A 22,668-nucleotide genomic window follows, 5' to 3' on the forward strand; every position below is an offset into this window, starting at 1 on the left:
CCTGTTCACAGATAAGTTTAGACGGCGGGCAAGCTCAGAAGTTCCTTGAATAAGCTATATTCCTACCACCTTTTTTTCCCCCCCCTCTGTCAGAGACGACTGAGCCCCACACAGGAACCAGACTCACATTGTTCACCAGCCACGGACGTTTCCACAGTAGCTGGGAGGGTCGAAAGCTTTTTCCGCTCTTTGTTTCAATTTTTTTTTCCTTCCTTCTTCCAACTTTCCAGTTAAAGAATATTGTCAGGGCATTCCTGAATTAAAGCAGGCTGAGCTTCAGAGAAGAGAACAAGAGACAGGTGTAACCGGGTGGGAAAAAACCCACAATGCTAGTGAAGCTTTTACTCATCTGTAATACAATAGGATTGGCAAAGCTGGTCACACACTCAGACCATCGTGGAGATGATGAGGGTTTGGTGCGCGGCCCAAAGCCACACGTTGATGAGACCTCTGCGTACCCACAGAGGACTCCTCTGGCACACAGGCGAGAAGGTTATTGGGAGCTGGAAGGACTCCGGGAGGATACTCAAGGTTATCCTTCAAGTGTAATCTCCCCACATCAGGAAGAGAGAGAGGATTTTGAAGCTGCGAGCCCAGAGTCCCGAAATGGGTAAGTACCCCAATGTCCGTGTCTCATGTAATGATAGTGCGATCTTGTCTGATACCTCTATATCTTGTTGACAAAGGACCATTTCCCACAGAAATTTCTCATTCAAATATATTAGATTTTAGGGATCAATTCATATCCACACAGGAGTGGTTTAAATGTTGTAGCTATAGAAACAGAAAGCTGAATTGCTTGTGGAGGATGAAGCAGAATGCTGGAGCAGAATGGGGCTAGGGATCTGGACACACCTGGCAGATGTGAAGCCTTCCACTTCTGCTGCAGCACCATAAAAAAAATCTCTGATATTTCTGGCAAAGCAGAACAACTAGAGGAAATTAATTTGCTGCCTTTTTCTCATCACAAACCCATGTAGATTATTTTTGCTGATGATGGCAACCTTTGCCCATCATCAAGGTGTGCCTGGCTGTAGGCTTGGGCCTTGGAAGTGGAAAGAGAACAGCAGAATGTTAGCAAAACAAAAATAGCCAGGAGTAAATATAACAAAGTAAGGAATAATAAATAAGCATGTAAATGACTACAAATTCACCTCCCTCTAAAGGTTTTCATGACAGTGAGATGCTTCTCACGGTAATTTACAGCAGAAAAGCAGCCACCTTGAGTAGAAAAGGCATGTACTGCACTAGAAAGGTTTCCAAACACTATGCCTTTTTGTAAGTTTTACAGGGCACGTAAGTAGGTCTCTAAATGTTTAAAATAGATGAAAACCAAGTAGGACAGTGAATGAATCTTTTATAGCCCTGATGGATGGGTGCTGTAGAGCCCTGTTTGGGAGAGCTGAAACAGCAGCACAGGGAGTGCTGTCCACACACAGCTTGGTGCTTTAGGATGCCCTGGTATTTTTCCCTTTAAATGCTCTTGAGGAGATGAAAAAAAGGGGAGCTTGGAAGAGACTATAAAACCTTGCTCATGACCTGTTTCTTTCATGCAATCTAAAGTATGCAACCTTGTTTCTAACCTCATCTATGTGTAAAATTACGGCCTTCCTTCTGCATGTACCATGGTGAATGTATTAAAACCCTCTTGTCCTTCATACTACATCTTCCCAGAAATCTGTACCTACCACCATTAACATCAAGTCATCTTCAAAAGCCTGTAAGCATTGCTTTCCACTGTCCTGATGGGTAGTGTTTGATAATGACATGCACTGTTAATTCACCGACTCCTGGTTAATGCATTTCAGACATTGCCAGAGGAAGGAAAACAAAGCCTAAATGGTACTCTGGACTTCCACATTATATTGCAAGGTGGTAATCATTTGATTGCTGGTTCAAATGTCAAAAGCATTCTGAAAACTCTTAAGTAGTATGAAAATTCAACAGTGTAAAAAGGTGCAAGATGCTGCAATATACTATCCTAACAGGGGTTTCTTCCTTTGCTATCTAACTTTGTTCAGCATCAGCTATTATTCATTATAATTTCCTGCCAAGAAGTGAAAGGCTTCTTCCTTTTATGGAGATGGTGACATAGTAAGTCAAATCATAACATTCTTCCCAATTATAAAGCTATGTTGATGACTACAGGCAATCAAAATCTAGCCTGGCAGTAGCTTAAAGGTAGAGCTATCACAAGCCCAGGAAGCTGGTACATCTATGAAAGAAATTCAAAACTTTTAGAGGAATTATGTCCAAAAGTGAGGGGAGACAGTGCAAATAAGAAGAGTCAGCACACCTCCCCTTGTAACTGCACTCCAAATTCTAAAATACATTGCAAATGGTTGAAGCAATGTATCTCCAGAGCCTGAAGTCCTCAGGTGCGTGTCATGCTCATGGCGGGAGTACCCTGCCATGCAGACAAGAAGTCATCGTGAATCTGGTATTTTCCAGCTGTGTGACATGTATCCTGGAAAAAACATTGAGTAGCTGGGCTTACATTTCTGAAGGGGAGAGCAAGAAGAAAAGCACTAGGAATTAATCAGGAATTAAGAAAGACTGGGAGATAAAGACATGTCATAAGAAAAGCCTGGGGTGGTGGGAAATAGTTTTCTACCAAAACTGCGTCTCACTTCTAGTTTGCTTTCAAAATAAGAAAATACTGTGTTTCAAAACTAGGAAACAAAACACACAAACAAAATCTATGGTAACCTTGTCTCTGACATGAAGTTTTGACTCTAATCACTTTCTAATAAAAGTTATGTGGTTTATTCCAACTTACTGCTATTTTCCCTATGTATCAGGAATAGTGGTTGTTATAAAATATTCATAGATATAAAAATATAGGATTCTTTTTCTCATTGCAGTTATTTGAATAACTGAAACCACCAGGAGTAATTATGTGGAGTAATTAATGTCCAAGGTAATTAGTCAAACAGAATCCTCTGGTTTCTTTCATAAAGTGAAATGAGATACCAGTCAAATGCTTGGATATGTTGTTATACTAATGAATTACTCTCTGAATAACAAGATTATTCTGATAAGAGTTTTAAGATAAGAAAATAAGTAAGAAGTCACTGGTTTTTAGGTGACAATTTTAAAAAGAGGTATGTGTGGGTCACTCATAGCTTCTTTGTCATGGGCTTATCCATGGCCACATGCTCTGAGGTGCTCCAGCATGAAGCATCAATGGCTGTGCATGAGGTCAAGGCATACCTGCTGCAGCATGGACTTTTCCACAGCCACAGATGCTTCGAGGTGTACCTTTTCCAGTGTGGATTTATGCTTGGGCCACGATCCCTTCAGCAGCATACCTGCTGGAGCACAGATAATCATGGCTGCAGATGCTTTGAGATCTACCTGCTGTGGTGGGGGCTTATCCATGGCCATGGACACTTTGGGGCATCCTGCTCCCAGTAGACTCATCCACAAGTCACAGACTCTTTCACTCAAGTTCACATCACAGAAACAGCAGGGATGCCCTGGCCATCTGGCAGCCCAGGCACACAGCCATAGCTATTATCAAAATGTTCCCAGGCAGAGCAGAGTAAGATGAGAAGCAGTGCAACAGCACAGCAGGCAGCAAAAACAAAAAGTACCCAGTAATGAGCACTAGACTCTAATATACAGTAAGGGAAGCACAGAAGCCTGCCAATTAATATCTAAACAGCAATAACAGCTATTAATTCAATCTATATCAGCATCCCCAGGAAAGCTTGACTCCAGCAGCTTAATGGGGACTTGGGAAAGAAATGCCATCACTACAGACATCCGTCCCCCTGCCTCCTTCCCTCAGCTGGATATGCTGAGAATGATGTCATATGGTCTGTGATATCCCCTGGGTCAGCTGAGATCAGCTGTCCCGGTTGTGTCAACTCACAACTTCTTGTGCCCCCCAGACTATTTGCTGGCAGGGCAGGGTGAGAAGCAGAAAAGGCCTTGACTCTGTGCAAGCCTGCTCAGCAATTACCAAAACACCCCTGTGTTATCAACATGTTTCCAGTACAAATCTAAAACATAGTCCCATGCTAGCTACTATGAAGAAAACTATTCCAGATAAAATCAGCAGAAGCATCTAAAAGGTGCAATGCCATCATATGCCAGCTTTGATAGCAAAGCCCAAAGCTGCTTGTACCCTCAGTTGGCCTGATCTGTCATATAACACTGTAAACCAGATCACTTCAGATTATTTTTAACCTGGAACGCTTAGGAGAAAAAGTAGAGGCTATTTTTAACTTTCCCCCTTAGTAATCACACTGACAGAGTTGGTCCCCAAAAGGATGGCTCATCCAGTAAGGGAGAAATGGAGAGTGATGATGATATGGGAAGGAGGAGAGCAACCAAAGCTGCTTTCCCTGTCTATGACAAAGTCTCACAGAACTTCTCTGTCTTTCCAAAAGTGTAATCACTGCCAAGTTGTCCTTGTTTTGGATTTGCCCTGAAGTTGGGTAGGTGGTTTAGTTTTCCTTCTTCCTCTTTAATCCACAAACACACACTCAGACTGCTGCCATCTATTGGGATTTTTCTTACAATTAATGTCTGCAAAAAACAGAAAAAACCTCACCCTGAACTGTAAATAGGAAAGGCAAGAAAATTACCATAAGTAAATCCTTAATTGTATTGACATATTTTGAGGTCTGGACACCTGATTCTGTGAAGTCACGCTTGGTTAGAAGAAGACTTCTTGATGTCAACCAAGTGGGTTTTTATCTCACTGAAACACACGCCTCTTTCTCTTTAATTTGGCACAGAGACAGCCATAAAGATCTCTTGGTGATTGCCCAGGGTGTCACTATACAGAACACCTATCCTCTGAAGTGTAGACAAGCAGAGAAAACCCAAGTCAATCTTAATCTAAGGAAAACCAGAAAAATGCTCACTCATCTCTGTCCACTTTTACAGGAAAACATCCATTGATTTAATTAAGACCAGTTTCACACTGACTCATCTATTTCTTCACATCTAGATAGACAGGGGCTTTCTTAAGAAGCTTATGGGATACTGAAATTTCCCAACAAAGGGACATAGAACATAAAATAAAACAAGTTTGGAAATGTGGCTAAATGTGATCTGCAGCCCCTGACATCCTGCAAACTAGTGGGATGGCCATAAAATTCTCAACAATAGTTTTCACAGTGCCAAATTCATTAACAGCAGCAATGGCTTCCAATCAAAGTTAGGTACTTGGCTCCTTTCAGGACTTTAGGAAATTGTCTGATATTTGGCTCTTGTTGAGCTGCAAGTGGAATGGATCTATCAGCATGTTTGACGTAACAGACACAGCTTCACGTGATACAGGAGTTACTGAACTCTGTGTCCAAAGGGTTGTTTTATCTCACAGGCTCATTAGTGTAAGTTGCCACAATTCATTCTCTCAGCAGATAGTGAAGGATCTCATTTCAGGATAGTCACACTACCATCATCAGTACTATTTCCACATGGATCCAGCACCTTCCTATTTTGTGTAGGTGAATACCCCTTGAACGGATGGCCAACCTTGAACAAAATTACACCCATGCTCAAACATGACCATCCATGTCTATGACCAGGACAGACCTTGGTGCACACTGCTTGCACCCTGAGCACACACCCTTTAGGAAGCTTGCCTCCCTGAGCATTGTTGACTCGCTGGCATCAGCCCAGCTGATGTGGCCAGCTCAAGTGGCCACTGGCTGAGATTCCTGCTTCAAGACAAGGTCTGGCAAAGAAGTGAGTGTGTCACGCTAGGAGTAAACTTTAGTCACCAAAAGATGTAACCCAAGAGCAAGCTGCTCTCTGAATAGGCTGTATATCGTCTATTCTGGTGAGGATAACATAAATGAGGTTATAGTTGTGGATGCTCTGTGAAGAGGAAAAACCTCTTGCATTTATTTCTCTGAAGTAACTTACATAACTTATAAAAGATGGATTTGGCTCAAAACTAACTCCCAGCCAAGCCTGCTTTCTCCTGAGCTCCTGCTCCCAGTGAAGCTCCAGGTTCAGGACCGGATTTGCTCAGAAAGCCAAAGCCTCATTCTTTTTTTCTGCTTCAACTGCTGTAAATCAGGAATCATTCTGTACAAGTCAACAGAAGATTGCTTATTTAAATTCAAGAACAGTTCTTTATAGTCATCCTGTAGCAGTTTAAGTAGCCATAATTGCTTAACTGGTGCCTTTTGCACTGTACAGAAAAGGAAAGTGTTATGAAAAGTAACAGACACAGGAATGGCTGGACAGAGTTTTCAAACTAATTATAGAAATTGGCTTCCTTGAGAATAGAAATCTGGGGAAACTGATATAAAGGGTAACTCAGTTGTACTAGTACAGCCAAAGGAATAACAGAAGTTATGGAAAAACAATGTCCTGAAACTTTTGTTCAGGCAAAAATTCCACTGACCTAGGAAGTGTCTAAAATTATGCATTGCAGTACCAATCATGAGAACAACAAAACAGGTAAGTATGTGGCTCAGCTGAGGGGCACTACTCCCACTCATTACCATGATGCAATTGTTGCTGTAGCAGCACATGAAAAAAAGTGACTCCCCATATTCATCTGAACAGAGTGACAAGTACTGCAGACCAGCCATCTCACTTCATCTTCTGGTTCTGTGGGTTCTGTTTTGTTTGCTATAATATAAGGTGGGTCAGCCCAATCCTAGATTCAGAGATACAACAGTCTGCAATTTGCTGTGCTTCAGTAAAAGCAGATTATCCAACATAAGAGAAAAAAAAAGTTAAGATCAGGTTTTAGGTTAAAGACCTTAAAGGTTTAAATAAAAGTAGCTTGAGCTAGCCTAAATTTGCTGAAACTTATTTAAACACAGAATATCATGTACTTAACCTCAGACTGAAGAATACACTCAAAATAAGGCAAATGTGGATAGATGCATGTGAAGACTGTATTCAATAAGCAGATTAGAACAAAGACTACAAAAAAAATCCACCTAGTCTAGCAAAGAAAATTATTCTGATACTTTTTTCCTGGCTTAAAAAAATTAGACAGTTTGCTTGGAATGTAAAACAGGAAAGGCAACTGAACAAATGAAACATCTGTAGCTCTGAATTTGCCAGGGTTCCCTCAAGTGTTGCACTAACTTGCAGTATTGTGATAAACTTTAGCATTCACCAAGCTGGAGAGAAAGCTCTCTTGCTCTCTTCACATGAGCAACTTCTTTCTGCTCCTCTCAATCCTTGGCAGCAGAAGCCTGAATCAAAAGCAAACTGTACTAAAGAGAATAAAAGCAGAGGGTGTTAAGTTGGTTATATATTCAGTGAATGAAGCGACACAATTACAAAGAGGGGAAAAAAACACAGAACACCACAAAGCTGCTGTGTTCCAGAAACCAGCTGAATAAAGAAAGTGTTTTTGGTGAAAAAGCAGAGCTCTTTGAAACTTCATAGCCTGATTCAGAATCCACTGGTGCCAGCAGAACTCCTGCTCACCTCACTGAACTTTAGATCAAGCCATTCTCAGTCTTCAAATTGTTCCACTTAACATTAAAGAATGGCATATTCTCCCTCAAGGTTAATACAGTTAAGGAGTATTTTTAGGTACAGATAAAGTTTCCTTAAAGGAAGCATTTGACAAGATGTACAAAAACCACTGTAATAAAAGTTTCATCTTTAGGCACATGTATCTATATTGTAACTTATTACTGATGGAAAAGATAGGCCTCATTTCCTTATTTGAGGAAAGAATACATTTATACCTTCGTGGAACCTGAAACCACCACAAGTTTTTGTGATTAAAACCAAAACATGAATGATATTATGTCACCTCTCAGCTCCACAAATAAGCTTTTCAAATCAAGTGCAGGACCTGTAAGCTGACACTGAAGAGCAACAGACATAAAGAAATGTGACCTTCATTAAAGGCAGTTTTTATTGAGAGTCTACCAAGCTCTCCTTTCTTCATGCTATTCACTCTGCATAATGCTAACAATTGTCAATAACTGGGATAAGCCATTGATTCCATTTCTGATGCAACATAACCCCTCTCTACGTGTGGGAAGCCCACCAGCTGCCTCCAACGCATTAGAGGTTTTGAAAAGGAATCCTTATATTCTCTATTAAATGCGTGTGCACATTTACATGTGCAATACAGCAAAAGTACTCACAGTCACATGATGCCACATTCCTGCTCACATACGTGTTGACACATGTAAACATTTGGTTTAGATTTGTATGGCTTACATGAACTTGTTTGGGAGCTGTGCATGGTGAGAAAAACAAATCACCCAAGATGATGGATGATTCAGGACGAGTGGATTGTTTTCATTTGGAAAGAACAAAACAGTCAAGCCAAAGAATCTTATTTTAAAAGGTCTCCACATTGAATGCAGACTCCTGCCTGGATGTGGAAAGCATCCCATGAGCAGACCCAAGACACTGCACCTAGCAACGATGGCAGTGAGCTCCAGCGGCACACTGCCTGGTCACTTTATTTTTATCTCCCCTCCAAGAATGCAGAAAGGATTTGAGGGGGAAAAGCCACTCCCAGCTATAGCTTGCTGGGCATGTGAGAGCCTTTGTTTCAGTTTCTTAAACCAACCACTGAAAAACAATGCAGTCTCATAAAGCCTGCTGGACTTAGGCACACCTCAGAGGCAGAACTCAGCCAGGACACGTGTGTTGGACTGATGGCTTTAACTGAATCACCCAGTGACACAAGCAGAGGGTTTGACTCTTGAAGAGTAATGACTTAACAAAAACTTGACTATTTGTCTTCTGGTTCAGTACCATAGGATACAAGATTCCCATTGACAACAGGCACAAAAAGTCTCCCACTCATTTGCCAAGGCCTTAAAACTACAGCTCATCGTAACATCTGTTTTGGCTTGAAATCACAACAAAGGCTTCAGCAGCCTGCTGTCCTATTCAGTGTTCCCAACAGCGCTGCAGGCTCTGCCCAATTCCTGCTCTTGCTTCTAAGAGATGAAGAGTTTTGCTTGCATAAATGTTTGCTGAAATAGCAATCATATTTTCCTTAAGAAACGGGAGAAAAAAGGCTATGTCCCAGCAAGCCTGGTGAACTGTTCCAAGCTAGCCCAGGCTGTTTGTCCTTTCCTTCTGATGTTTCCAGCTTCCTTGCCGCTTCCTCCACTTCTCCTGGCTACTCAGCTGCTGTGGCCACAGCTTCTGCTTTTGTGTGGGACTCAGTTCCCCATTGTTTTTGCAGCTTTCTCAGAGGGGCAAACTTTTCCCATATAAGCTGATGATCAGAGCTCTTTACTTCCTGTGTTCCCATTTTAAAACACACTGCCTAAAGTTCTTTGTAAGACACAGCATTCTCTTCCCCTCACAACACTGCATTGTAACGCAAGCTCTGACAACCTCATGGAGTGCAAAACCCTTCTGATGTCCCCAAATACATCAACTGACAGGATCAGTACTGTGTAAGGTTTGATATCACTTTTGTTCTGAGAAACTAGTGTTGATTTCTTTTATGTAAGGAATTCAATAATATACATAAAAGCATAAAAGTTCTAAATCTTCTCCAGGCTTTGTTTCAGTAGATACCCTGTACATACTGACACCAGCAAGCTCATCAGATTTACTCTTTCACATTCAAACTTTACAGTGACAAATTTTGGAGTACTACCTTACCAGCAACAGTATCACAAAGAACAATGTTAAAAAGCCCCATGCCATAATGACCAGTTCTTGCCACCACTAATATACCTGTCACATGGACAAGTACCATAACAGAGAAGCTCAGTTTCTGAGATTCAAGTGGTCTTCAACCAGGACAGCTAATTTCATGACAATTAGAGAGTTGTTTCCTCTGCAGTTGCTTTACCATGAGGGAGTGATAAGGGCCTCAAACCCCTTTTGCAACTGATTTCATGTCAATCTTCCCACCTGGAAAATGGGACCGTGATTTAAACTGCGGAGATGGGTGTTTTGGTTCAGAATAGTGAACAGCTCCAACCCACTGAGCATCAAAGGATGTTTGGAGGAGCCACAAGTTCTGCTGCAAAGGGAACAGCTGAATTTCATGGATTACTGAGGAAGATGGAACCCTTTGTATCCTGACTGATGACGAGGTGGCATGGGCTGTGGAAGGTCACTGCTTCAGAGCCTACCATAGAGGCAGAGCTGCCAGAGATGGTGTGTTGCTGTAACCACCTCATCCCCTCAAAAGAATCCATCTTTATTTGAAGAGTGGAAACAAATCCAGTCCTTGCTTCTTTTTCCCAGAACAGGAACCAGCCAGGTTAAGCTGTGTTAACCTGGCAGCCTGATTGGATCCATCTACATGGAAACTTTGTAAAGTTAAGATGCATTAGCTGTAACAGTGAGGGTAGTACCTATTTTCTCATTTCTCTCTCCCCTGCTCAACCCAATCTTTTCCTTAAGGAAAATAACTAGCACATTTTAACAGTAGTATGTTGAGTTGTATTCACAACTTCCTAAAGGCCCTGTGTGCATACAGGTTTAGAAATAACCATTGTAGGTGCTCTCAGGCAGGACATGTTGTCAAACTTGTGTGAAACACAAAGCCTCAGATTGTCTTTAAGAGAGGTCATCTATAAAATAGAATCGCTGGTTCAGTGACTCCTCCTCTGTAGGATTTGTAGCCAGAGTTAAACAGCGAGAGAGCAGGGATTCTGTCTCACTAGAGCTTCTTTGTCCACGCAAAGCTGTTGCATCCCGTCTCTACTCTACAGAATGGTAGACTCCCTTGGTCTTTAATTGGTGAACTTCTGTAAATACACTATCTGAAATAATGTGATGAACACATTCATAGTTTATCAACAGTAACTGCAATTACTAATTCATAAGATGTCAATAATAAGGTGTGTCTTTCTTTGTTTTCATTTCCCACTACAATTACTACCCCTGACTTTTGATCTTGGATTTTAACCATCAAACTTTGCCCCACTTTCATGTCTTGACTTCAAACTATTGAAAAGGAGGAGGCTCACCTGCACTCTAGGGTTTATAGATACTTATATAATTCTTACTTTGAAAACATCAGACTAGTAAAAAACTAATGTTGTGAAAAATTATTTCAAAGCTAGTCTAATTAATAAAGCCCAATCAGTTACTATATTATCTTAGAGAAGTAATACTTAGGAAGACACTGATGATTAACAGTTTATATTGGATTAAGTTTTGAGAAGCAGTCTGCCTCAATGTGAGTCAGTCATCAGGCATCTGAAATGGCAACGTGCCGAGAAAGGCAATTCCACATTTAAAGTGACATTAACCTGCAGGTTACCATGGGCTGGAAACTTCTCCTGCTAAATGAAAGGACTGGAAATGGAACTAATGCATCAAAGTTCAGAAAATCAACACTTTTTGTAACAAACTCAGATAAGCATCCCAAATGAAAACAAATGAACTGGGAGTGGAGGGAGAAGCTAGCAAATGTTTTCCGCTTTCCTCATCGCTCAGCTGGGATAATACTAAAGAATAATATAGAAAGCCTTTCTGCATTTCACTCTTTCCTGGCACTGTCACAAGTAAAGACATAAAAAGTCCTACTTCAAATTCCTTTCCTATGTCTTTCTTCCACTAGGAACTGGTGTTCCTTCATGCAGTCCCGACTGGTAACATACATAGAAGCCTGCATGAAGGAGAAGTACATTGTCAACTCCCAGCAACCCTGTCTAAATGGAGCACCAGACTGCCAGAAGATCATGTAAGTATCCTAAGTAAAATCACCAAAGAAACAGAATTGTCTCTAAATGATAAAAGTATTTAATGACACATTTTAAAAAGAATTAAAGCATCCACTCAGTTTAATATTGAAGTGATGGTGATCAGGCATTTAAGCAACCTGGGAGAACAATTGCTTTTTCACAACATCAAGTATGGGACCACAAGGTGATGAACTGATTTTACAGGTCTTCCCAGATGTTTCCTCAGAAGAAAACCAAGGCCATACCTTTTCCATGATTTTCAGGTAATAATACACATGAATAGCTTAAAAAAATCTCTGCCTGTGGCCATCAGTGGGACCATTTACATAGCAGGAGTTAGAGATATGCCATGGCCTAAGTACTTACTCTTCTTTCAGAAGGACTGGCTGCTCAAAGAGTACTGGTGAAAGCCAACAGTGTACCATAAGGCACCAGGGCTGACACATTTTTAAAGCTGGGAGACATTGACTCACAACATACTTTTAAGAGGAATAATATTCAATACTCAGCTATATATTTTCACATCTAGGTAGTTGATTGCAAAAATGCTTTTGCTTTTTGTTAATAAAATTAATTTCTCTCTGAATAAAGAGAAGTTTCAGGATTAGTTCTGGTGGAGTTTTTAACAAACTTGTAGCTTCCTTGGTACCAGTGACGTTTTGAAATATTTGTTTAAAAACAAAACTGTCTCTACAACTCATCAGAATATTACAGAAGTTCAAGCTCAGTCCAAACTTGATTGCAAAGGACTCCATTACGATAAATATTACAATTGTGTTTCTGATAGTTACATAAATTTGCTATCTGTAATCTTTCTCAGACTTGTGTCAGATCAGTGCCAATATGTCTGGAAAAAACTCTCTACTGAACAACAATAAAGCATGAGGCAGACCACTGGAGCCCAGCTCACCAAATATTCTGTCTGCATGAGAGAATGTGCACATGCCTTGTGTTGCAGACACTAACCCTGAATCCTGCTTTGTGTAAGGGAAAGAAAATGTTGTGGACAGCCTAAATGTTTTGCTAAGCAGCAATAATACAGTTTATGAAAAATGTCTTCACTGCATTCTGCATTAGTCACCTAGGACATGCTTGGCATCACACTGTTGCTAGTCAATGAATTTACCCTGAGTGACACCAGCTAATAACTTGCAATCTAATGCCCAGACTCTTACTCCCCAGGTATAGGACAGCTCTGAAACCAGTCTATCAAGTGAAACAGAAGGTTTTGAAGTCTTTGCAGTGGAAATGCTGCCCTGGATTTATTGGCAAGGACTGTGAACAGCATGGTAAGGAAAGCTGGAGAGTAAGTATGAGAATTAATGATTAAATGCCAGTCATGGTGAGAAGAAATAACTTTGCCTATTTGTTTTCCCTTTCTTTGAGAATCGATGCCTTGTTTATTTTGGTCTGGTGTGCCCCAAATCACTGATATCTTGAAACAAAGAGTAGTTGTAAATAGTAGGTAACAGTATTAGCTACTTATTCTTCTGTTAGGAGCATCTTTATAACCTTCACTCATAGACAAAGGTGTTCATTTGCCAGGGGGCTTGTCAGATGTATGAGCCCATCTAGGAATGCCTAATTCCAGGTAGAAACCGATGGCATCAGAAAGCAACGCTAGTATATGACATACCACTACAGTAAAGTTTAGAGGATGAACTCTTTTGGCTGAGGAAATCACAATGTATCTAAGCTCAAACAAAACAGACAGCATTCACTCTCCAGCTTGCACTGCTGCCTTCTCTCTGCTTTCCCTGGCTGCACTGATACTGGCTCTCCTAGGAGTGGGTAGAAACTCTACCTACAACATAAGAACAGAGCCCAGGCTTCTATGGAAGGTCTAGTAGTAGCCTTTACATACAATGAATGACTACAACTCTTTGTATTGTTGAATAACAATGTGTACAGCTGCTAAGTTAAAAGACATGGAAGACAGTATGGTTTACAACTGGAGTGCTTCATGGTATTGACAAGGATAGCAAATCATGCTCCAAAAGCAGAAAAATAATTACAACAACACTTAATCCTCTCTAGTATTTAAGGCAACTTTAACAACTTAATCCTCTCTAGTAATTAAGGAAACTGTAACAAAAAAAGGGAAACATCTGTGTGAAAGTTTTGACAGAATCTGTGTCTAACTCACCTAGAGACTCCACAGACAAAATAGGAGTGCCTGTTTTTATCTCCAGGTTTAGCTTGTCTTCACACATAGCTTTTATTCATAGATTTACTTCTAGGTGATGTCCCAACCTGACGTTCATTTATAATGTTGGAAAGCTATTAGCAAATACAGTGCTTCCAGTGCTTAGTTTCTCCTTCATTACACTCATTGTCTAAAACCAGCTGCTCCATATTTATCTTCTCATCTGTACAGCATTACTCACTGTAGCTGGTGCAACCAGAATGCTCAGACAACTGTGGAACAAGGAAGAGGAATGTGGAGATCTTTTGACAGGACTTCCTTCCCCCTAGAAACCCAAACCCCAACATCTATGTCCCACAGACTTATTTCTTAGGAGCAGTAACTCAGCATGAGTTAAAAACATGCACTCTGCTGCAGAGTATAATTATTTATACAGTGTTCTGTGCCAGTGGTATACTGCAGGCGAAATCAATTCTCCAGACATCATAGGGATGTTCTTTCCCTAAGAAACCTGTAAGACAGAAGCCTCTCTCCACATCAGTTAAACTACATATGAAATTGTCCTGCGTTGCCTTGCTAAACCATAGTAGTTTCTGCATCTAAAACATTTTCTCAGATGTATTGCATCTCAATTGCAGATCCAAATTTTATTCTCGTGCCAGGAAATCAAACTGAAGGACGGGAAGAAGAGGAGTTCTCAAACCACAGTATGTGCTTACGTTATTTTGCTTGCCATTCTTTAACCTCTCAGTCACTGATCAGAAAAAAGTATGGACTTTTTCTAGCCACAATTTTAACATGATAAGCTGTGGACAATCTCTCTAGTGAAAGCATTATTTGGGAAAGCTTTTACACAACTGCATTTGCTGGCATAAATGAGCGCTTTTGTTATAGCACTACATGAATGCTCTAGACAAAGCATTCACAAGTTTCAAAGTTGTATGCTGGCTGTCATCAGCAATGCCAAGTGAGAATGCCAGCTGGTATCAGCTGCTACAGAGCATTATTTTCAGTGACATGGACGTTTAACCCCTTGGTCTGCTGGATTCACAAGAAAGCACATCAGGTTCAGAAGTTTACCAGAAAAACAAGTTATTCAAAACATTACTTTATAGCAGCTATCCAGTAGCTCTGTGACTGTTAGTATGAGGTACCATAGATTTGTATTATATTTACAGAATAACATCACTTTAAATGCTCCTCAGTGAGAGTCAACTATGACATTTACAACCTATGCTTCCAATTCATTAGTGAAATATCTCAATTGCTCTTTCATCCTCCTTTATTCTGGGTTCTTAAACCTTGCTATTCCTTTCAGTCAAATGCTTGAAAAAGGGTTATTATTCCAGAAGACTTTTATGGCATGGAGAGATTTTAAATGAAGAGCATTTTACTGCCATCATGGCTAGCATTGCTGAAGTTCTCCTGTTAATATTGAAATCAATCAGATTTTCATTACCACTATTTGTAAAGAAACCATGAGTTAAGGTGCTATAAATCAACACCCTTCCCTAAATGTCAGTGCAAAATTCTCTGACCAAAATGTACACACAGGTGAACAGAGGTCTTGCAGGAATACCTGTTGCCTGGTTGGTGCACTCCGTTGCATGACTTTGTTTTTTCAATCTTGTGATTAGTGCCAACATCAGTGGATGCAAGAGAAATGTTGGAAGTCATTCAAAATCATGAGGCTTTACTGGATGATCTTCAAAGTGATATTCATCAAGCAGTCAGCAACTTAGGTGACTTACAGAGAATATTTGAAAACAACGGTACGAGCATGGTGTTAGAAGTGAACCAGAGCAATTCAGGTGAGAGGTGTGCTGCAGAATTATCAGCCTGGCAACAGGTCCTGGAAATTAATCGTGAAGATCAGAAAGCAAGCTTAAAACCACCCTGATTTTCCTTGGTCTGCTCATTGCTTCTAAAGACAGAAAAAAAAGGGTGCAATCCCAGTTCAAATGAATGAACCAAATTCAAGAGCAACTTCAAGTAGAAAATGAGATGAAAGGCAAATTGCTTTGTACTTTCTCTGGAATTTCAGAATAAAGAGGCTTACACTTAAAATTTGTTAGCTTACTATTCTGCTTCTGTGACTTCTCTTCCATGAGGATGCAGAGCTTAGATTTGTGTTTTGGATTTTTATCACACTCATGCTATATTCTCTGGTGTGCAGAATATCAGACTGGTGTACATAAACTGTAACATTCAACCCTTGTCTGCAACACTATTCCTACCAAATACAGGAGTGGGGAAAGAAATGAGTAACCACATTTGACCTAGTCATGTGAGCCACTGGCTCACAGAAACACTACTGTCTTCAAGGATCTTCAAGACAATCAATCAAGCCCTAGTATAATTCACATCTATTTTTATGACTTAAATGGAGCAGTCAATACATATCTAAGTTACTGTCTGTGGACTCAAAGATGCAATGTGCTTCACAGTAATTTTGACTTAAAACTAGGCTATTATTGCAATTGTCAAAATGTATAATGTTGGGTCAGATTTTGGGGAGTAAGATGTCAGTTACTATAGAAAAATACATACTCGAGTTACTCTGGCTAGATTAAGATGTGTTCCAAAAGTACAATTTAAATTGAATTACATGTTTGTTTGGGGGTTTTTTCTGTGTTAACAGATCTACAGGAAAGGCTTCTGCAGCAAGTTTTGTTTCCCCATGTGGAGAATTTTCTAAAGAAACATTTTAACCCAATGTGGGCAAGCTTCAACAGAAGCTTACAGAACCTCTCGAGCATGGTAAGAAACCTGTCCTATGATGTGGAAGCCAACAAGAAAAGCATAGAAAGATTCCAAGAGAGCACTGTGCCCAAGAAAGAATTCCAGGAGCTGGGAACAAAGTTTGAATCAAAAGTCCAAGAAAATGTAATGAAAGTTGATCAGGTAAAAAGAGATATAGAGAACCAACTGCAAATGCAGCAGGCTAATATTCACTATAATCTCACCATGGTCAAGGCAGACACTGACACAAAGCTCAAGAAGTTTCATAAGATACAGCAGTCTCACTTCTTAGCTTTCAACAACAGCATAACAAACATGAAACAAGAGCAAAACAATCTTGAAAGGAAATTTGAGACTTTGAAAAAAAATTTAACAGAACTGCCATCACACCGTGGTCCCAAAGATGAAAATAGCCAGTTAACCCTCAGACAGGTGAATGACGTTCTGGCAGGGCACGCAAAGCAGCTGAAAGAACTCTACATGGAGTCGGATGTGGCCTTTCAGAATATTGCAGTTTTAGAGAGGTGGTTTAAAGAGTTGAAAAAAAATATCTCAAAGCATAGCCCAGAAGACCTTACAATAACTTTAATGGAGAAATCTCTTATTATGGAAGAAAACAAAGCAGCAATGGAACAGCAGATAGCAGAGCTCAACTACACACTCTCAAGTCTTCGGGAAAACTATTCCGATCTGTTGAGGTACATGGAGGAATGTAATTGCCAGGGAGTAACTTCCGATATTGATGTACTGGAGGAAGATTTAAAGAATACCACTTATTCTCTTGAAGGCAACCAATCAAACTTAAAGGATATGAAGCATTTAGAGTCAGTTTTTAGAGAGCTCTTGAGGACTGAAATTGAAGAGCTCTCCTCAGCTTTTCCATCTATCCATCAGTCCCTTAATCTCCGTCAAGAAGAAAACAGACAACTTCAATCACAAGTTCTGGCTTTTTCAGAAGACATAGGCTTCTTGAAGAAGAAAGATGAAGAAATTCACCGACACATCAAGTATCTCAACAGTTCTTTTGGCTCTCTTTTGGAAGATGCCATGCGGCATGAAGCAGCACTAGAGGCTTTACTGGGAGAAGAATTTATGGAAGTCTTGTTTGAGGAAGATCCTACTATCCTAATATCATCGGTATCTCAGATGCAAGAATCTCTCAGACATCTCTCAGATAAACTCCAAGAACAAAATGTAACTTTAGAATCTCTTATAAGGAGATTTCATCTTTTGGAGAGAGGTCAACAGAATAATCACAATGCTCATAGATCTAAACACTCCAAAGAAGAAACACAAACATCCTCTACTTTAGATGAAGGCAGTAGTCAACATAGCACTGTAGAACACATGGAGCCTAACTATGAGGCTGCCAAAGATGACTCCTTGGATAGCTCAGCTTATAACGATATCATGACTCTGAAGAATGATATCAAACACCTGAGCCAGGCAATCAAGAGGCATGAATCCAGAAGTAACATGAATCTCTGCTGCAATCATACAATAGGAAATGCAATTGAGCCACTCAATATTTCTGTGGAAATTGTCTCAGCAGATCTAGCAACCATCACGCAGAAGCTAGAGGAACATCTGCTGATATTTAAAAAGCTATTTGGAAGCAATGAAGAATTAGTTGCCTCAAATGTAAGCCTGGATGTTACAAAGATTCAGTCAATGCTGACCAGAAAAGTGAGAAGGCAAGAGAAAGGTCAAGACAAGCAAAGAGATAAGAAAAAGCCCGGGAAGCACAGAGAAAACATGCAAATTATCAGTGGAAGAAATACAGTGCAGACAGAACTTTTGGAAAAAGGTGGGTTCTTTCTTTTACTTGCTCATGTAGAGGTCTAGCTTCTTTCTGGGCCTTGCTGTAAGTTACATATGCACAGCATGTTAGTTTTCATACCTGTCAGATATCTTGTGTGATGCTGGAGGAAGAAATTCTGACATTATTTACATCTTCTCCTTCCATCAAAATAAGCAGTTTAAATAAGAATCAATTTGATACACTGCTGCACTTGGCTCAAGGCCAATGAAATTACACTCATTATAGCTGCTGGGAAATTGGCCTTGAACTAATTCAACTTTAGATGTTTAGAACACGGATTTTGTTTGCAGATGCTCATGTAATGGCAGTTTTCTCTTTTGAAGCACATAGGTGGGGTCTTCCTGGCCATGCCACTTTTTCCTCCATTATTTGAGTCTGGAAGGAGTATATTCACAAAGCACTGAATCCTTCCTAACAAGAACACAAGAATTAAATAAACTGCTATAATTTGCATAAGTGGAACAAAAAGGACTGACCAGAGAGTGCACTCTCTTATGGCTAAGCTTCAGAGACAAATTTTCTCCTTATACTTCAATAAGGCCATCCAGTTCCCTTTCCTTGTAAACACATGGCCATAAGCACCTTGTAATTAACAACCATCACAACTTTAGCACCGGCCTTTATAACTGTAGCCTTTGTTATGGACACATAGAGTAAAAATCAGCCCCTGAAGGCATCTGTGCTGCAACACTGAACTAAAGATTAAGGATGGAGTAAGCAGAGAATGTATTTCAAACTAAACTGTTTTTAGGAGAGCAAAAAAGTGTTGCCCTTTTCCTCTCTGAGTGATCTCAACCTGATACATTTCCAGGACTAGTGGTTCAGATGTTTCCAGGGAATCAATAGATCTAACCCCAGACACATACCCATTTCAAGCATTTAGCTCTACAAAGAGCATGCAGAAATCAGGCCTGGCAGGGCTTCACTCTGTCTCCCACCCTGATAATCCTGGAGACAGAAGAGCGCTCACTGCTAAAACCCTGTTCCTTTTTCATTTTCAGACTCACCAGTGGCATTCCACGTGGGATTCTCAGAAGGAAAGGAGAAAGGGAAAACTCTGAAGTTTAATGAAACTTACCTCAATTACGGAAACAGCTACTTCCCTGAACATGGCTACTTCAAATCACCGCATAAAGGTGTCTACCTGTTTGTCATCTCTGTGGAATTCAATTCAGGACCAGCATTAGGACAACTCTCCTTTAGCCGTGGGTACAAAAGAACTCTCTCAAGTAGTCAGAGGAAAACGACAAATGGAAATACCATGACTACTTTTGCTATGGCAGAAATGGAGAAGGGGGAGAAAGTATGCTTTGAATTGCTACAGGGCTCTGTAGTGAAACGGAGTCCACCTGGGACAACAATGGCTGGATTCCTAATATTTAAAACTTGAATACTGACATTTTGTTTTGCTGATACCTTTCCATAGATGCAATGGACCGATCCACTAGTGCTTCATCTGTGATGTATTCAACCTTACAGCATGTGTTTAAACATAGCACTACCCTAGTCTTCATGCTTCTTTTCTGAAGTGTTTGGCTTTTGATTAGTTGCTTATGAGCAGCAATGGGGTTTTCTTTCAAGTGATAATGGTGTGGACTCCAAATGTATCAGCACAGACACTCCCAAATCCTTTCAACTGTGACAATTGCACCTAATTAGAAAAAATGTTTTGTGTGACTTTTTTACTTAAAACACACAAAAATCCTCCTTTTCCCAGGCAAGAGAGTATCCTCCCCTGACAAATATCTGGCAAGAAAAAGATTTTAGGAAGGACTTTGTGTATCCACTCTTGTATTTTGTGAATTGCAGTTTAAAACCAAGCCAAGCCAATTTTACCTTTTAGATCTCTGTGGACCATAGGCAATCACAAAAAATCTCTGCAACTCACTCCAGTTCAATGCTTCAGTCTGTGCACAACGTGAACACGAGAAGATATTGATCAAACCCAGTAAGATGCATCCTCTGCTAGTATTTGTAAGCGAGGATCTTAGAAATGGCCCAATCTTTTTGCTTCCAGGCCTGTGTTGTATTTCAACTACAGTGCAAAAATTTAATGGTGATATAATATTAAGAATTACATCTACATTTAGACATCAGGACATGTCAACAATACTAAAAAAAATACTGGTGAAAATGCCGTTTATTTCTAAAGATAATCCTGAAGAATATAACTATTTCAGCCCAGAATTTAGTATTTAGTAAGTAGTTCAAAATCAAGCAAGTAAGCAAATAAGACCAACTGTAAAAAGATAAGCTCATTGATTCGCTGTCAGTGTTGATTGTAAAATAACGTTATAATCAAAATGAACTGAAGAAGTTTCAATCTGTGGAGATTTTTAGAATTTAAAAAAAATGTCAAGATGACCATGTCTGGTCATGCCCTAAACTTTTCTCTGTCACAGAAAATATCTCAAAGGCTTTAACTTTAAAGAAATGCAATGACTGTGGTATTTTTCCTTGTCTATCCTAATGTCTTACAAAACAATATTAAACCAATTAAATTTGCCAAAATGAAATGCATTCAGAAATTCCCAGTATTTCTGATGAAAGAGGTAAATTCTTGTTATGTGTTTTATGTCTTTTTAACATAGCATTTTCTAACAGAAACCTATTGTGCTTTTAAAAGGTTTTCTCCCCATCTACTTGTATTCCAAGCAACACTGAACTAGAAAATTACTATTTAGCCATATCTGTACCAATACACATTGCACTTAAGACAACAGTCTGACAGGTAGACAATATACAACTTTTAAAATAAAAACTACAAAGCAGTTACATCTACTGACTTGCTGAGAAAACTGCTGTTACTGCATCCTGAAAAATTCAACAAGATGAACTATGATAAGGGATCTCTCATCTACTCCTAGCCAACACTGACTTTCACATGAGATTAATGGGTCATGTCTCCCCATTTATCAAGCACAGACACATCTTGCACTGCTCTGTGGTTGGCAGCACAAAGTGCCCACAGTGCTCAGTGTCATCTTCTGTCCCACATACATTGCTCAAGTATCAGGTGACAGGAAGAGAAGAAAAATTTGCAGAGGTGAAACATCAAAAACGAAGAAAAGCATAAAATTGTAAGATTGGGTTCTTTCAGTACAAAACTACTATACTGGGCTGACCCAGAATGATTCACCTCTGGACCCTACAACTATGAGCTTTTGTGGTGGCAGAGTGACAAGCCAAGTATGCTGCCTAGGTCAGGGCAGCTCAAGTAACACACCATCTTCAGTGTACATCAATTCTGCAGTTACTAGCTAAGCTCCACAATTAAATACAGCCAGGAGACACATACATAATTCAAAACATTTTGTTTTTAAAGCTTTGACAGAATGCTTCAACTAGAACCAAAATCATGTTGCTACTTGGAAAAGGACATGGTAGGTAGTAAATAGGACAGCACTTCATCCAGACAGGACTTTAGAAGGTTTGGTATCCTTGTGCTTACCAGTTACTTTTGTTGAAAAATAAGCCAGGCAGGTTCAGAGATCTTCAACTCCAGAGTGAACACAAGGTTAATACAAAGATGTTTTCATATTTGTATTCCTCAAATATGTGCTTAAGGTAGCCACCTGCATACACAAAGACAACATACTTGACTTGAAGACTCTTCTTTTCAGGCTATGAGACAAAAATTAACAAGATATAATGGGTTAAAACATTCTATTGTCTGTATAAGCCCAAGAGCATGACTTCCTTCTCAAGTAACAAGATGATTAAACTACCAGGTTGTAGTTGTGCCTTTTTAAAAAATGGATACATGAGCTTTTTAATAACTTGTATCTAAACTCCCACTCAAATACAAGCAAACTATTTGACTACTGGCATAAATGTCTTTCATAGCCCTCACAAACATTTGTTTTGTTTTTTTGTGGGGTGGGTTTTTTTGAGGAGGGTGGGTGGAGAGTATATTTCAATTATTTGTGTTGGGTTTTTTTTGTAAGAGTAATACAGTCACATCACCATGACCTGCATTTTCAGGCTACAAACTAGAGAAAATCATTTTAATGAAGAGACAGCAAACTACAGATTAGGACCTAGAGGAAGGAAAAAAACTGCAACAAAACCAGCAAGAGGACAAGGATGATTCATTATTTAAAACATACTATTAGTTGTCCAAGAACAAACATAATAAACTGAAGCTGATCACAGGTGTTAGGAAGAGAGCTGTCTGCAAGAACAGACAAGTTGCTTTAGTTTCTGTCACAGCAGACCTACTCAGACAGGCATGCCTGATGGCAGTTTCACACAAGAACCAATAGACAGCAGCATGTATTCTCACTCCAAGACACAGATCTATGTATCATCCATTGGAGTCTCATATTTTTTTT

The 22,668-nt window shown here is 39.8% G+C and overlaps 1 protein-coding gene across 2 annotated transcripts; it reads left to right on the forward strand.

Moving 5' to 3' along the window:
- Positions 1–78: 78 nt before the first annotated feature.
- MMRN2 (multimerin 2) lies at positions 79–22,190 on the forward strand. 2 transcript variants are annotated; one of them, XM_010204786.2, is made up of 7 exons: positions 79–610; positions 11,501–11,623; positions 12,807–12,913; positions 14,409–14,477; positions 15,408–15,581; positions 16,412–18,319; positions 19,336–22,190. In XM_010204786.2, the coding sequence occupies exons 1-7, from the start codon at positions 327–329 to the stop codon at positions 19,722–19,724; spliced, it is 3,054 nt and encodes a 1,017-aa protein (XP_010203088.2). In that variant the 5' UTR covers positions 79–326; the 3' UTR covers positions 19,725–22,190. The 2 variants fall into 2 exon arrangements, with proteins under 2 accessions (XP_010203088.2, XP_061857207.1); XM_062001223.1 differs by lacking the exon at positions 15,408–15,581.
- The last annotated feature ends 478 nt before the right edge of the window (positions 22,191–22,668 follow it).

This window comes from Colius striatus, chromosome 8 (genome assembly GCF_028858725.1).
Source record: "Colius striatus isolate bColStr4 chromosome 8, bColStr4.1.hap1, whole genome shotgun sequence".
NCBI classification, from domain to species: Eukaryota; Metazoa; Chordata; class Aves; order Coliiformes; family Coliidae; genus Colius; species Colius striatus.